General features: G+C 33.2%; 3 protein-coding genes across 10 annotated transcripts in view; 2 read left to right on the top strand and 1 right to left on the bottom strand.

The window, feature by feature from the left end:
• The first annotated feature begins 1,113 nt into the window (after window positions 1-1,113).
• Window positions 1,114-2,172, top strand: LOC18023956 (transcription factor bHLH87). The gene has a single exon (XM_006406220.1). The coding sequence runs from the start codon at window positions 1,114-1,116 to the stop codon at window positions 2,170-2,172; it is 1,059 nt and encodes a 352-aa protein (XP_006406283.1).
• Window positions 2,173-6,472: 4,300 nt separating this feature from the next.
• Window positions 6,473-10,514, bottom strand: LOC18023955 (receptor-like protein kinase At3g21340). 8 transcript variants are annotated; one of them, XM_024159326.1, is made up of 14 exons: window positions 10,421-10,514; window positions 9,780-10,317; window positions 9,263-9,559; window positions 9,081-9,139; window positions 8,855-8,999; window positions 8,696-8,767; window positions 8,516-8,587; window positions 8,351-8,422; window positions 8,064-8,248; window positions 7,713-7,930; window positions 7,473-7,599; window positions 7,306-7,371; window positions 7,022-7,211; window positions 6,473-6,881 (listed from the first exon to the last, which is right to left on the bottom strand). In XM_024159326.1, the coding sequence occupies exons 1-14, from the start codon at window positions 10,512-10,514 to the stop codon at window positions 6,473-6,475; spliced, it is 2,544 nt and encodes an 847-aa protein (XP_024015094.1). The 8 variants fall into 8 exon arrangements, with proteins under 8 accessions (XP_024015094.1, XP_006406282.1, XP_024015090.1 ...); XM_006406219.2 differs by having other exon boundaries at window positions 7,713-7,966; window positions 9,081-9,559; XM_024159322.1 differs by having other exon boundaries at window positions 7,713-7,957; window positions 9,081-9,559.
• Window positions 10,515-16,779: 6,265 nt separating this feature from the next.
• Window positions 16,780-17,244, top strand: part of LOC112088870 (protein FAR1-RELATED SEQUENCE 5-like) — a 1,497-nt gene continuing 1,032 nt past the window's right edge. The window contains exon 1 of the mRNA XM_024159218.1: window positions 16,780-16,793. Coding sequence (XP_024014986.1) covers window positions 16,780-16,793 — 14 coding nt within the window. The remainder of the gene's footprint in view (window positions 16,794-17,244) is intronic.

Raw genomic sequence — 17,244 nt, 5'->3', positions numbered from 1 at the left:
TGGAAAGTGGATGTAGTAGTTATTACTAGTTTTTTCGACCAAAAAAATGTTTTTGGTAAAAAAAAATGTAGTTCTTAGTTATTACATTAAGGTAACCATTAGAAAATCCATGTGCAGTTTTTTATTTCTTGCTTAATTTGTTTCTTAGGGATCGTAATAATTTCAGATTCGAACCCGCAGCCGCATAATGCATATATTTGTTAACCTATACACAAACAAAATCATCCATATGTCATCCATAGATTATGCGTTAATCAAATTATCATACAATTTGGTAAAAAGATAAAAAAAAAACCTTAAAGTAAATGCACGATTAATCTTTGAATAGTTAGCTAAGCAATCAAATGCTCATATAGATGAGACTTTTTTTGTTGTTGTTGTTGTTCTCTCTATTTTTTGACGGCGCTCACATAAATAAGTTTAAAATATAATCAAAATGAGTTTATTTTAAAACAGACCGTTGGGTATTAATCCTAATTCTTAATTAACAATCCATACCAATCTACAGAACTAGTGCTTGATACAGAGGAACAATTGATCTCTGCGAAAGCTGGGACCTTTAAATATAATAAATATATAGTAAATAATTATATATATATACATGTATATTATTTTTTCTTTTGACGAATAAATATGTACCTATATATATGCGCATAATAACAAATCTGGGTATGCATAGAGGTGTATAGGCTTTTCAAGTCTTTCTTATAGCAAAACATCTATAACTCTTAGCAGAGCTCATCATAGAACAGAACAGAAACAGAGCTTTTTACAGCACAGAAATAAATTCCATTACAGACTGTTTTACTTTCTTTCCCTTTTAAGCAGTTCTTCTTTCTGTTTCTTTCCCCTGTTTCTCCTTCTTTCCTTTTTGAGTATAATCTCTTTAAAGCTGAAAACGTTATCAGTTTCCTGTGCACTCATCTGTTTGTTCTCTTCTTCCAGTTTTACTTTTTTTCATGCGCAGCCATTAACACAAGAAGGTTGGTTAAAGATCATACTTTTCTTTTTCTGTATGAAACTCGAAGAAACAAACATGCTCTGTTTCTGAAGTATATCTCTCATATTTGTTTCTTTTTGTTGTTTGGGTTTTCAGAGTTGTTGATTGATCCGATGGAAGGATTGGAATCAGTCTACGCTCAAGCTATGTATGGAATGACCCGAGAGAGCAAAATCATGGAGCATCAAGGATCAGATTTGATCTGGGGAGGAAATGAGCTAATGGCTCGAGAACAACTCTGTTGTTCTTCTACTTCTTCTCACCAACTCATTAATCCAACTCTTAGCAGCTGTTTCATGTCCGATCTTGGAGTCATAAGCGAGATCCAACATCTTCAACACGTTGGAAACAGAGCTACATCGATAGATCCATCATCGCTCGATTGTTTGTTATCAGCGACGACGAACAGCAACAACACATCGACGGAAGACGACGAAGGAATTTCTGTGCTGTTCTCAGATTGTCAGACTCTATGGAGCTTTGGTGGAGTCTCATCTGCAGAGTCCGAGAACAGAGAGATCAATACAGAGACGACAATAAAGCCTAAGTCTTTGAAGAGAAACAGAGGAGGAGACGAGTCAGGAAGTCACTTCCGTCTTGTTCATCATCCTCAAGATGACTCGGAGAAGGGAAATTTCAAGCTTATTTACGATAAGAATCAGTCGAAATCGAAGAAACCGAGAACGGAGAAAGAACGAGGCGGTTCTTCAAACATCAGTTTCCAACATTCATCTTCATTGTCTGACAATGTCGAGCCAGACGCAGAAGCGATTGCGCAGATGAAAGAGATGATATACAGAGCAGCTGCGTTTAGACCGGTGAATTTCGGATTGGAGATTGTGGAGAAACCTAAGAGAAAGAACGTGAAGATATCGACGGATCCTCAGACGGTTGCAGCGAGGCAGAGAAGAGAGAGGATAAGCGAGAAAATTAGGGTTTTGCAGACATTGGTTCCAGGTGGGACTAAGATGGACACAGCTTCGATGCTTGATGAGGCTGCTAATTATCTCAAGTTCCTTAGAGCGCAAGTAAAGGCTTTAGAAAACTTGAGACCCAAGCTTGACCCAACCAGTCTCTCCTTCTCCTCTGTTTCTCCTGCGTTTCCGTTATTCCACCCATCTCTTCTCCCATTGCAAAACCCTAATCAGATCCATCATCATCCAGAGTGTTGAAATAATTACAAGATCTTGATAAAAAAAGATTCAAAAGCCCGGTTTCATCATTGTCAACAGAATCATGACGTCTTGATTGTTTTTAGTAGTTCTCAAGAAGGGCATTTCTAATGAGAAGAATGGTGTCTTGGGCAGTGTTGTTTCCACTTTCCAGTCTTTGTTTTGCATGTCCTTTTTTTTATAAAGTTTTTATCTTTTGGGGTAAAATCTGTGGAATCTCGAGGGTTGAAATTGTGAAAAACAGAGCCGGAAGACGGTAATTACCGTTCCTGCAACATATTCAAACCTCATATAGTATATTTTATTAGGAGAGAAAAGAAAGCGTAAGATAATTGCAATTATGAAGCGATGATTATTAGCAAAAGTGTTTAGAAAGTACCTCCATCTCTCTCAGTCTCTACATTTAAAAAAAAAAAAATGTAACTTCATTTTTAGTTTGATAAAAAGTTTTAGCTTTACTTGGAGAACTCTTTTGAAATACTAATAATATATTCATCCTCTTTATTGTAATCAATGAACTCTGCCTGTCTCTGTAAAATATCTATAATTCAAGGTTATTTTATTTGTGTCTATATATATCTTATATAATAAATTAGCACCTAGGAACATTATCCGTATAGAAGAATGGATCTGTTCTTCTTTTTTTTTTTTGGAATAACCGGTATTCAGTATGTTATTTGTGTTAGTATATGCTGATTGCAGACTAGTGGTAATGAAAAGAACTTAACTCCATTCTGTATCTATGAATCTATCTTTTTTTTAAAAAAAAACTTTTTTTTTGGTGTGTATATATATAAATACATAAGTTTAAACCATTAATTGGAGATTAGTAGTGTTAAGAATGTTGAAGGCGTGCGCCTTGAGAATATAAACTCCACCTGACCCAAACACCCTAAAATGCTCGCCACATGCTTCTCTCCCTCACTCTCTTTTTATTCTTCTTTTTTGTCTTTTGGTTTTTGTCTTATATCCTCCCCTAAAATTTCTCTTGTTTAATTTAGTACTCTATTTTGTCCTTTTAATGGATGTGTTTTCTTTTACTTGGGGTATACTTTTAGTTTTGTTCAATTTTTTTTTTTAAAAGACTAATAGGGGTGAAAGACCAAATGCTGGTCATTTGTTTGGAGAAGAAAATGGATGGCAAAGTCGTAAATTAAATTAGTTCATCTATTGGAAGTATTTTTAGATTTTACATGTTTTTATTTTCTTAACATACATCATATATTATATATTGTATATGATAACAATTTTTTTTCGGATAACCAAGAAATTTTAGGCGAAGTTTCTATATCTCCTAAGCTCCAACCAGCTTTTAATATTATCCGTCCCAACTATCGAATATATCTTAGGGTACCTTTCTAGTCGAGTTATTAGTCGAGTTATCGACATCTGGCTTTGAGAGCATGACACTGTTCTCCTCGTCCACTAAGCCATTGATTACCGTGTTAAAATGAGGATCTCCGGTAATTAGCAATACATTCCTTAGTACTGTTTTCTAATTGCAAATCCAAACACGTGTTCCCTTAGTAAAATCTCTGGTACATCAAGCTTATATGGCGGAATAGGATTTAATGGACAATCATTGCCACTGTACTTGTAGCGTTTAGGTGCGTAATAATATCTGAAACCTGATTTCTCCATCTCTGCGTTGATTGCTTTTATCGGGGCCATATACCCACCAGCTTTTTACTTCATAGTTGTCACCGATAGTCTGACCTTGGATATATCTTATATCACCATGAAAGTCTTTTGGAATTTCACACGTTTGCAAACACTCTATTTAACACGATATGACAATATTAATTTAGATAATATACATAATTTAGTTTGTATATGTAAAAAAAATCTTGCATGTGTTACAAGACTTTTAGATAATATACATAGTTTGTATATGTAAAAAAAATCTTGCATGTGTTACAAGGCTTTTAGATAATATACATAGTTTGTCAGTTCACATAATTCTAATAATTGTTTGGATTAAATATATGATGTGATATGATATTATCATATGATGACCATTTTCTATTATACATTTTTAAGAACGTGGACTCCATAGATAATAGAAGAAGAAGACGTTATCATGATCAGAATCGTGTCTGACCTAATAAAAATTCTAAACAAAAGCAGTCGTAAGTTTTAAAAAACTAAAAATAAAACAAAATGATAGTGCAAGAATTGGTCATAAAATTTTGATCATTTTGTCCACTTTTATTAAACTATATATAAATATGTGAAAATACTGGCTTTCTAAAATATTATGAACTCAAATATTCAAACATATGCTAAATGAGTTTGTATCTAAATCAACACGCAAAATAGTCTAATGTGTGGATATAAATATGGTTTATCCAATTTCTAGTTTAAGTATGTAAAAAAATTCATTTACTTTAGCAGTTTGTATTAATGTTGATATTATGGTATTATTTAGTTTTCAAATTTGATAGAACATATATTGTTAGAAAGAAAATTAACAACATAAACCGTCTTATTGAATTTTTAATTGCTGCTAGATTTTTATCTGCAAAAGTCTAGCAGAGCTTATTTTAACTGGCTATGGATATAATTTTAAATCCATTGTGTAATTAAAGGTTATCAACTCAAAACAATGTACTCCATTTTTTTTCTTAGTTATCAACTGAACTCTGATTAAAGAAGTCATCAAAGCAATGAAGCAATCGGAGTTGCAACTTGGATTCGACTAGGGTTTGGTAGTTTATTATGAAAAAGTTACCTATAAGGCTATAACGACCAACATTGAGTTCAAATTATAAATTGGGTGATTCAGTAGGTAAAATATAATTCATTATTTAATATCATTAAATCATATATTCAAGTTGACCCCCAACAAACAGAAAACTCTAAAGACAACAATATAAAATTATATAGATATATAATGATAAAAGGAAAAGTCAGGATTCGATGGAGTTTGCAAGCTGGGGAGATAAGAGGGATCGATATCATACTTGTTGACTTTTTTTTTAATTGAACGGTTATGGTCTTTTGTTTGTTTCCATGTAACGTTTTAGACAAAGATGTCCCTGTGAAGCAACCTATTTTTGGAAAGTTTAACATAACCTTAATTAGTCTTTATATATCTTAATAAATCCGAGATTTTGGTCCTACTAATCATTAGAATTCCAAGAGAACATCCTCCAAAATTCTAGTACAGAAAACATGGTCCGCAAATCAAACCAACAACCTTATTGATTAGCACACACGTCCATATTATTATTTGTAGTCCTAAAATTATGATTATAGAGGAAAATAAAATAAAACCAAGAACAAACGTATCTTCTCAAATCAGAGGATACACATTTGATGACGAAAGCTGAATATTTTTGACTTCATCAACTTGGCAACTTCTTCGTTTATAATTAAGGAAAACAGCATCCAGTTGTCCACAATCATCAACAGATGTGATGTATATATCTCTCCATTATCATCCTTTCTACTTAATTAATTATTCCTCAACTTGTTCTTCTTTCAGAAAATCCATATGGACTTTCTTTTTTTCCTTTACTTTTTTTTTTAAATAAAGGGATAAAGTAATATAGTTATATCTTTATAACCAATTTCACATAACATACACTGATAGTCTTTCCGTTAAATTATACGCATTTATTAATAATATGCTACTAGACGTACGTACCACTATATCGTACCTTTTTAATATCAAAATAATGTACTGGTATAATTAATTTATAATGTTTTTTGAAAAATTAGCAAATATTTCGAAACCATTATATTAACTGAAATTTACACACATATCAAACTTTCATAGATGAAACGTATAGAACAAGTCACTCTCATTTCAATTATCTCATCCCGGGCTCGAGCTTGGATACTTTGAACCAAATCAGATTAGACATGTTGGTTTGGTGCCTTCGGAATCTCGGTTTAGCCGGAAGGTTACCGAACCTGGTTAAGGAGAAGCGAAACTTCGATATTGGGAGAAGCGAAACTTCGATATTGGGAGAAGCGAAACTTCGATATTGGTTAAAAATCGTGGTTTTAGCTGGTTGTTAAGTATTATAGCAAATGTAACATTTAGTGAATTTTCTGGGTGATCGTGGATTAGACTTACGTAATGTTCCTCAAATCGATAAATCCACGAGTAAATACATTATTCTAAATAATAACTAAGTGGGATAAGCCAACAACATGAATTATAAAGAATTGGAAGAATTTTTTGCTTGCAGTATCAATCACATTGACAAATGACAGAAATTAATATTCTCTAATTATTTCAGATAAAGAAAATCCACTCAATAGAACCAAAAGATAAGATAGCTTTTGCAGTTTAGCGAGCTCCAGGGGTAGTTTCAATATCAAAATTCATGCTCACATCTATAGAGCTCTGTGAGTTCATGTTTTGACTTGTTCCTCCTCTTGAGTTTTCATTTGCCAAACACTCGTTCAATTCAATAACAACTTGAGACATGGTTGGTCTTCTAGATGAAGATGGATTTAGACACGACATTGCTAGTTCAACTGCTCTCCAGACAGAACCATTGTCATAATCTCCATAGAGTTTTGGATCCATAATGTTTTTGATGTCTCCTTTTGTAAGCATTACCCCCACCCATTCTGCTATATGTGCTCTTTCACGACTTTGATTGATAACAGGCTGGTTTGTGATGATCTCTAGTAGTACAATTCCGAAGCTATAAACATCACTTTTTTCATTCAACCAATTTGTTCGATAATATCTGCAAAATTGTTACATTAAGCCATTAGAAGACGAGAAAATATGCTAAAAAGAAAAAGAAAAATAGTGGTATCGATTATGCTATAAAATGATGAGAAACAAAAAAAAAAATTCATCTTTAAATTAATTTATAACACTTACTCTGGATCAAGGTAACCAGGAGTTCCAGCAACAACCGTTGAGACATGAGTTTCTCCTTCAATCGGAAAAGATCTCGAAAGCCCAAAATCAGCTAACTTGGCCTGAAAATGTTCATTCAACAATATATTTGTGGTTTTGACATCCCTATGAACCATTGGTGGTTTGCATCCATTATGCAAATATTCCAACCCTATGCAAAAAGGTTCATTTTCATCAAGGTTTTTAAAGCAAGTCATAAAAAAGAAGATAACAAGAAATTATATATATGAGCATTCATATAAAACCTTGTGCAGATTCGACGACTATTTTTAGTCTAGTTTCCCAATTCAGAATAGATCCACCTCGTTTTCCTACATATATTTGAACCAAAATATGAATATGTGAAAACACAAAAAACAAACATGTTTTTTTTTTTGTTGTTGTTGTTGTTGTAGCAATTCATTATATTTACCTGACATATGTTCTCTCAGGTCTCCGTTAGCCATGTACTCGTAGATAAGAGCCAAATTTTCTCCTTCATCACAATATCCGACAAGGCCAACCAAATTTTTGTGGTGAACTCTGAGAAGAAGTTCCACCTAGAAGAGTAGAAGAACCATATAATCAAAATTCGACATACCACTAATGTTCCAACAACAAAAAAGCACATTGATGTTTTCTACGAATTTACTAACATTTTGCCAAAAGTTACCTCTGCTTTGAATTCTTTATACCCTTGAGAAGATGAGTGTGAGAGCATTTTAACGGCTACTTGTTCGTTACCATTTACAGTTCCATGATAGACCATTCCAAATCCTCCTTTACCAAGGACTCTTTCAAAGTTATTTGTCATCGTTACAACCTCTGAGTAAGTAAATCTTCTGTTTTTTGTCACGATTGCCGGTTCTGAAGATCTGGTTGTTCTATCATCTGATACTTGCGTATATGATGAAGAACCTAATGTTACTACAATGCATATCAGTCTAATGAGACTTTGCATATACTTATCATGAATATGTCGCAATGTATATATTAAATTAAAAGTTTTCTTTTGTGTGTATACCTTCACTGTTTGATGTGTTTTTCTTTTTGAAAACAAAAAAGAAAGCCAATGCAGATCCAAGAACCACCACGAATGCGACCGATGCAGCAACCGGTATTACAACACTCGTTTTCTTGGAACTACCATTCCCAGCTTTGTTTACACATAATCCATCCGGACAAATAAGATTTGAGTTTCCTTCAAGACTGTGGGTCACCAGTGTTGGTTAGGATAGTTGAACATAAATGCATCAAGTAGTTTTATATAGTCATGATGAAGAAAATATGATAGATTAAAAACAAAATTACCTCAACTTTAGTCCTTTCTTCTGTAGAAGGGTTTGAGGAACGGAGCCATTAAGATTGTTCCCACTTAAATTTCTGTTAATTTAGACACATAATCAAGAACATAAGCAATCTTATAAATAAAGGAAGCTAACATACATAAAAGTTGTAGTCTCAAAAGCGACTCACATGACCAAGAGTGATTTCATGGTGGCAAGAAACTCAGGTACTCCGCCCGTCAAGTTGTTATCTGACAAATCTCTAAATTAAGCATTTGTAAGTTAGCAATATGTTATAAATAAGATACATTAAGGTGAACAAGTTGTTGTTTTTTTTGTTATGCTCATTGCAAAATTTTGAGATACTTACAATTCTTGTAGGTGGATTAGATTTTGAATGTGAGGCGCGATGATCCCCGTTAAATGACTAGAGGATAAGTTTCTAAAGACATATCCATGAAACAATTTCATGTACAGATGACAAAACATTGTGACACAACTAACACAATAGTATAAAGATTGATCTTACAAGAAAGTGATTGTAGGTGGTGTGGAAATATCTGCACTTTGGCAGTTTAAACCATCCCACAAGAACTGTTTAGGGACACATGGATCTCCTTGCCAGCTAATCCTACTCAATCCATAAGTATTTTGGATACCCTTTATAGCAACCACTACGATAAAAATTTTAGTTAGTATTAATATATAATCAACCCATAGTAATCAATATAGAGGACTAGTTTATATAGACATACCATCATCTTGGTTTGTTTCCAGCTGCGGGAAATCTATCACGGTGAAAAGCTCGAGAGCGTTAACGAGAGGAGGCAGAGTAGACTTGGGCGTCTTCTTTAACTCCAAGATACATTTCCCTCCTTCACATTGTTGTGGTGTGGAGTAGAATATAGTTTCCATGGCTAACGTTCTAGGACTATAACGTGCATAGGCAAGTTTCCCATTAAGTGTCACGTTGAATTCTCGGGTATCGAGGGACCGTAGAGTTTGAATCTCGGCAAAGTGTAAGTAAATATAGAATTGGGTCGTGGAAGATGGCAATAACCAGGTGAAGTTCCATGGCGCAAAGGTACTTATAGGCGTTGAGGCAGATGACATTACGATTTGTGGTAGTTGATAACCATTAGAAGTGTTAACATTGAGATCGGTGGTTACTTCTGTCCACTCTTTCGAATCGAAGAATGGATACCATTTACGATCATTGACATCATTTGGATACCTAAAAAATTATAATAACCTTGTTTTATAGACTAACAATAAAATGATAAATACACCTAGATATACTATTTCTTTTCTTTGTGCACCACACCTAGATATACTAAAAATATAGATTATATTCAAACCGAACTGAAACAAAACTTGGATATAGTTTGGAATTGTTTTCACAAAACCGGAAAAGCTTGAACCCAACCGACAAAATCAAAAGGCATGAGTGATACCTTATGTTTCGGCCTGAAGTGCTGAAATAATATCGGAAGAAATACTTCAGCGAGCCGCTCTGAGTATTGTAAGTATTTTTGTTAAGTGGTCGTAGCTCTAAGGTATTAATCATAGGAGTACTTGTCCCTGTCTTAACGAGACAGACTTGGAGAGTGTTAGATGTGGTCTTGTGGATGATCTCCTCGATAGTACCATTGGCTCGTCCATTCATATCAACCGTTGACCAAAGATTAGGACCAAGGTAAAGGTCAAAACTCGGGTAATTGTTTAGGCCATCGTAATTACCGTAAACAAATACGGCTTTTATCAGATAGTTAGTGCCTTGCGTGACATTCACGGTATAGCAGTTTCGGACTCCATCTGGGAAGTACCTAAGCTTTAAAGCCGGTTTACTGAAGATTGCCTCGAACTCCTTTTGGATTTTTCCGGTTTTGCCACTTTGCACAAAACCATCGTCCGTTGAGTATGTTAATCCGGTTAAAGGATCGTTGTAAGGAAGCTCGTTTGGAGACAACCCGCAATCCAAACTGATGAATCCTAGGATAAGACATATGAGCAAAATGTAGTGGAACAAGTAAAGAAACAATTTTTGGATGCAAAATGTTACGAAAAGAACATTAAAAATATGTGTATTTAATACCTTGTTGGTCTTGAGCTTCAATGAGATGTAAAAGGGCAAAAAAGCTGATGAAGATCAACGCACATAACAGAAGTGATTGAGGCTGTCTCTCCATTATCCTCCTATGGACTATGATACAAAGGAGATAGACATTTACAGAAAAAAATAAGATAGCTTTTTGAGATACCTCTTCTTCCTTTTTTTAGCTTTTGAGATATCTCTGCAAGAATGGAAATTGTTATTAACAAATAAGCACGACGTTGTTGAGAAGGTCAACTTGTGCAAAACTTAAATAAACAGAGTCAGTAGTTGTTTGCAACCAAAATACAATTAAAATAATAAGTATATGATTTCATTTACATTCTACAAACATTTAAAACTCAACGATCCAACAAGTTTCCCCTTGATCTTTCAGTGCCTTTTAGTTTACGCCAATGTTACATTTCTAACGTTGTATTCGTACGTATGCACTAACTAATAATATCTCTTTCTTTTCTGTCTATATATAAATCGGATATAAGCAAATACTTGGGTTTGGCTCTTGTATTCAATTCAAATTTGGTTCGGCCTTTTGTTTAGGTTTTTAGGTTATAAATATAAATTTCAAATTGAATAATAACTCGGTTTAGTTCGGTTTGATGCAGTTTCAGCTTTGATTGGAATTTGGTTTTCTAACAAAATCTTCCATGCTTAAGAAAAAAAAGATTCCAAAACATTTACTTATCTTCAAAGTTTTTACTTTTTTCATTTTAGTTCCGTCACTATTTATTCCGAAAACTGTAACCAATTTAAAAGTCAAACATATATCAGATCGGTAGTTCATACAAGTTTTATGTTAGTTTAGCGGTTAAACTTAATTGGTTATTCTGCAAACTGAATTAAATAGGTTACAACGTGGAAAAGTGATTTTATATTTTTATACCATTTTAAAAGGATTGGGAAGATCAAAATGGTCCCAAATGCCCAAATTTTACAACATACTTGAATATAAAAGTAAACGTAGCATTGTAGCAACAAGCTTCGCTGGTCCAGGGAGGAGACGTGCATGCAATACACAAAAGTTTCTTAATGATTCAAATGGTCGTTGACTTTGACCTTTGTGTTTAGCCTAATTCATTCGATGATACAATTTGATACTTCTTTGTTTATGTTTTATTCTAATTATATAGTTAGGTTCTCATCGGACTAGAGTTGTAGTTTAGTTGAAATACAATGTCATCATTCATCATTAGTTTATTTGTTTTAAGCTGAGAACATTGCATTTAATCAGAAGCTTCACAAATACAAACTTGGAAAGGACAATCGTAATCGCAATCGCAATCCCAATCTAACGCTCTATCCCTTTGTCACGATTCATACGTACCAACAAAACATAGTACTCCCACTGTTTCATTTTCATTGATTTTTAATTAAGTAAAAACACACATATTAAGAAAGTCCATAGATGATATATTTTTAATGATCTTTTCATGTTTCTATTCAAAATAGTAATTACCTTTAGTTTTTACGATTGAAGGCTTTCTCTATTGCTGCGTCGAAATTGGAGACCATTAGGCAGGGTTAAGTTCCTTTTCTTCAATAAGAGATCATTGGTTTTCTTCTCAACTATTGTGATGTAAATCTTTTCTGCTACTAGGAGTTGGTTTCAAAGTTTTCTGACAGCTCGACTAGCTAGTCTATGAACTATGTGCTCTGTTCGATTTATCAAGTACTTGTTGTGTACTGGTTGCCCGATCTTGAGATAACTTGCTTCATCGATGTTGTGATTCTATCTATGGAGCGAGTCGATGCCATTCTTACTTCGTTATATCGCAAGGTACATGTGTAACTCTGACAAAATCTTATCACTAAAGATCTCTTGTTGGCGTGAATGTTTCTGACTCTACTTCCTTTACCTTTCTCTTCTGATTGTGAAACTTGCTTTTCCGTGCAAGGTCTTAGCTTTGGATTTGAGCCCTGATCTTCAAATTGTTTACGATACAAATTTCTTGCTCGACGAGGACAAGAAAGTCGTCATGATTTGTGAGTATTGGCTTGACTTGGAAGACGAGACCGAGACCAAGAACAAGAACAAAGACGTGATATACATTGTTGGGGAGGATAATAAAGTCACACAAGTGGCTTTTGGACTTGAAATAACATATGTTCGCCAGCTATTCTTAATTATGTTCCAAGTTTGATTCAAATCGAGTCAGCCCGAGGCAAAAGGAAAAGAGGTGACCTCTAACATGTAATGTCTTTTTTTGTTGTTGTATTTTTCATTAATTTATCATGGTGTTATGTTCTTTGAATAATCGTTTGGAATGATATATTTTATTAAGATGTGGTATTTTATCAAATGTTTCAACTGCCCAATGTTCCTTGCTTACTTATAAGTCATAACAAATTAATAAACCAACTCTGTTTCCAAACCGGAACTTAATCACGCCTTCTAATCCCAAATGGTATTTAACCAGTCGAAATCCCGGTTCGATTCTGATCAATTTTTTTAAGAACAATTCTTGGGTTCACCCCTATGGGTGAACCCTTTTATTCACCTCCTTCCCTTTTAACCAATCAAAATAAACCATCTCTTTTATTTAAATAAAAAACAATTAATTACTAACTCAATTAAATAATTGTGGGACCCATGATTTTAAGAAGAAAATTTTCAGATACACGATGGATACTTATGCTAGGGGATTTTTTTTTTGTTTAGTAAGTTTTATTTTAAATTAATATTTTACTTCTTTTTTTTGACCAATCAAAATAAGTTAATTTCTTTTCTTCGATAGAAAATAAAATAAATGTTAATCTTCAAATAAAAAAAACTGAATGTCTAAATCTCAAATAAAAAAATAAACTGAATGTCTAAATCTCAAATAAAAAATAAATTTAATTTTAATGCTTTTTTAGTTTCTCCTTTTTGCTTCTTCTCCTTTTTTGTTTTTCATTGTCTCTGATATTTCTTTTTTTTTTATGATGAACCATCATAACTCTTGTCAAATTCCTAACAAAAATAAAATTTAAAATTATTTAAAAAATGACAGATTACTCAAAATATAAATATTTAAAATGACACAAAAAACAATAATAAACAATAATGTATTTACCTTGAATAATTGTGATAAAAATTGACCATTTTGTAAGTTCGAACTAATGGTAGCACCAGATAACTGGGTATCGAAAGTAGTAGTTGTATCCTAAATATTTATCAAAATTGTCTAATAATTAATATATAGTTATATTTAGAAAAAACGACGATAAAAAATAATAAATATAATGAAATATTTACTTCGAGCACTTGTGAGAAATATGGTCCACTTTGTGAAGTCGAACTGGTGTTAGCACCAGATAATTGGGTATCGAGAGTACGAGCTGTGTCCTAAAACATTTATCAAAATTATCCAATAATTACTATAATATATATATATATATTGATATAAAAAAGACGATAAAAATAGTTAACAAAATGAAGTATTTACCTGGACAACTTGTGAGAAAAATGGTCCATTCTGTAAAGTCAAACTGGTAGTACCACAAAGCTGGGTATCAAGAGTAAGAGTAGTATCCTGAAATATTTATCAAATTTATTCAATAATTAATATACATATATATTATCAAAATCATAATTAATATACAATAATATAAAGAATCACGTTTTAGTGGAAATTGAACAAAAAAAAATTACTTATCAAATACCTGAAATGATAACTTTTTCTTTGCAGTAGTAATATTTGATGATTTTGATGATCCACGTTTTTTTACTTCAAGAACATTCAAATATCGACCATGGGGTCCGACTTTTTGGTTCTTTGGTCGTCCAACGGAAGCTTTTCTTTTAATACCACGTGCATTTGGAACTTCGTTGTAATCTTTTTCTTCTTCTTCCACATGTTTCACATCTGAAGTTGGGAGCATCCATGCATTAGCTTTCACAAGTTCTTTTTTCTTTTCTTCCAATGTTTTAAGCAACTAAGAGGCAGCTTCATTTGCACACAATGTCAATTCTATATGTTCAGCAGCAACAGATGCAATATCACGAAAATTGCGACATAAGTGGCTATATCGCTTTCCAATCGATTGATTCACCGTTTCATTAGGTTTTTCTGAACAATAAGAAGATATGATTCGTGCTTTTGCCTTTTTACTCCATCGGTTCAGAATGTAGTTAGATGGAATTCTTCTAACATTCTTCTTATCCAACACTTTCAACGTATGGCGACATAAGATCCCAGCAAAAGAATACTTCATGCAGCTACAATGTATTATTTGGTTTGTAGCATCATAACTAACCAAATGCTCTCGCGCTTCACCATGATATGATACTTTGTATTCATACACCATATTAGACTTACTAACCTTTTTTGCAACATAATCACCGATAACTGCGTATTGCTTCTGAAACAAGGTAAAAACTTCTGGTGTATACACTTCCTCAGCATGCTGCAACATCTCTACAGTAGCACTTAATACCGGCGAGGTATGCATCATATTGAAGTCAGCAGTTAATTCTTTATAACGCCGATCATCTAATACTCTCTCATAGTGTTTAAAGAAGGACAACAAGTCATAGCTACGCCTCAGATATTTTTTTAAAATATTATTCATACTTTCACTACGCTGTGTACTCACCATATCTGCTGTAAAAGTTTGACGTCCATATACCATTGCCCATTTTTCTCTAACTTCAAACAAATTCTTTAACCATTTATCCTCTGTCAATTTATGCTTTTTAAGCATATCATGCCATGCCAGCAACCAAATCTTTCTTTCTTCCTCATGATCATATACACACTTTTCCAAAAGTCTGTGGCAAAACTTTTTCTGCTCCATGAAATACATGACTCAACTTCTTTGCTGCATTTTGGTAAATATGCCAAACACATAACCTATGTTTTGTTTCAGGAAACACATTCACTATTGCATTCGCCATTGCTGCAGATTGGTCTGTCAGAATTGTTTTTGGTTGTTTTCCAGACATTGCTCCAAGAAAAGTCTCAAAAAGCCACTTAAATGACTCTGTGGTTTCATCATATAATAGAGCAGCCCCAAACACAACTGTTTGCTTATGATGATTGACCCCGATAAATGGAGCAAAGGGTCTATCATATTCATTGGTCTTATATGTTGTGTCAAAGCAAACGACATCTCCAAAAAGATTGTAATCACTTATAGACCGATCATCTGCCCAAAATATATTAGTGATCATATCGTCTTCATCAAGTTGCATCGAATAAAAGAAAGATGAATTATCCTCCTTTTTTCTTTGAAAGTATTCTAAAACTGCTCCAGCATCTCCCTTTTCCATTTTTTCCATTCGCTTTCGATATATGTAATTTCGATAGTCTTTCTCCATGAAACCCAGATTTGCTCACCCCCCAACTTCTCTACTCATCATTTCAACAGTTGCTTTTGCTGAAATTCCTGACATCTCGGCATCATCAGCATGTTTTGTTTGAGCCAAAGAAAATGCACGATTGCTCTTCAACAAATGCTTCATAGGTGTCATCACTAAATCATGGTTATGATTCGGATCGAAAGACACAATCTTAAATCTTCCGGTCTTCTGAAGGTAGCAAGTCATATGAGCTTTACAACCACATCGTGTGATTGGCTGTGAGTAAGATTGCTTGACCTTAGGTTCCTTTCTAAACCCCTCTTTTGAGCAAACATAAAGAAGCCTTACAACCTTACCGTTTTTTGTCTTTCTCCGTTGTTTCCTTATGTTGAAACCATGTTTGCCTCCATAGTTTTTATAAGCCATATGTGCAGTCTCATCAGAACTAAACTCCATTCCAATACAGAGTTCATCTTTCTTCTCAGTTTCTTTGTTTGCTTCTAAAGCAAAGACTTCTTCAGTTTGAACATAATCCTTTTTGTCGCCTATGTCATCTTCTTTTTCTTCGAACTCGGTGACTACATCTTCATCTTCATCTTCACTTATCAAATCGTCTTCTTTCACAGCTAAGAAATCAATCGAATTTGGAATTAACAAACTGGAATCACTAGAGACTTGCAAACTGGATCCATACTGATCAGCAACATCAATTTCATGACCACTTAGATAACTATTCTCCATTTCAATCTAAACGTCAAACTGCAAGAAAAAAAAAAGACATTAATATCAGAGACTTGTTTTTTTTGAAGTTTCTAAATTTCAAACCATCAACCTGTACAAAGAAAATGATGCTACAGAGACTAAGAAAAACAATAAATCTCAGATTAATTTTCTTTACTAAGAAAAAGATAAACCAAAAAATTAAAACAAACAAACTTCGATGAAATTATTTGCTTTAATACATCGATTAAAATTCTTTTATTGCTTTAATACTTTGATTAAAATTCTAGGGGTGGTTAAAACGACATCTCTACAAAGTGATTACAATCAACAAACTTCAATGAAATCCAAAAAGTAATTGCATTTTCTTCGATGAAAATCTTGGGTTCCACTTAAAAACGATAAACCAAAAAATAAAAACACACAAATTTCGATGGAATTTTTTGCTTCAATACTTAGATTAAAATTCTTTTATTAAAATTTTGATTAACTTCAATCAACAATAATAATAAAAAAGCTTTATTTACTTTAATTAAAACTTGATTAATTTCTTTTTCCGAATATTAATATACAATCTGGTTTTAAAAAACTTCAACAACACCTAATTGTCTACCATAAAATCTGTTTTTAATGATTTACGATTAATTTGTTAAACTTGAAACGTGAAACTAGCATTACATGTCCTGCCCTTCTTATTAAAGAGACATGAAATTAATTATGCTACATGTCCTGCCCTTCAATTTTAAAGAGACATGAAATTAATTTCACAGAAACATAATTAATTTCATGTCTCTTTAATAAGAAG

Source organism: Eutrema salsugineum, unplaced genomic scaffold, assembly GCF_000478725.1.
Source record: "Eutrema salsugineum unplaced genomic scaffold, Eutsalg1_0 scaffold_13, whole genome shotgun sequence".
Classification (NCBI taxonomy): Eukaryota; Viridiplantae; Streptophyta; class Magnoliopsida; order Brassicales; family Brassicaceae; genus Eutrema; species Eutrema salsugineum.
The sequence above is the reverse complement of the archived record's forward strand: the minus strand, read 5'-3'. Positions and strand labels throughout refer to the sequence as shown.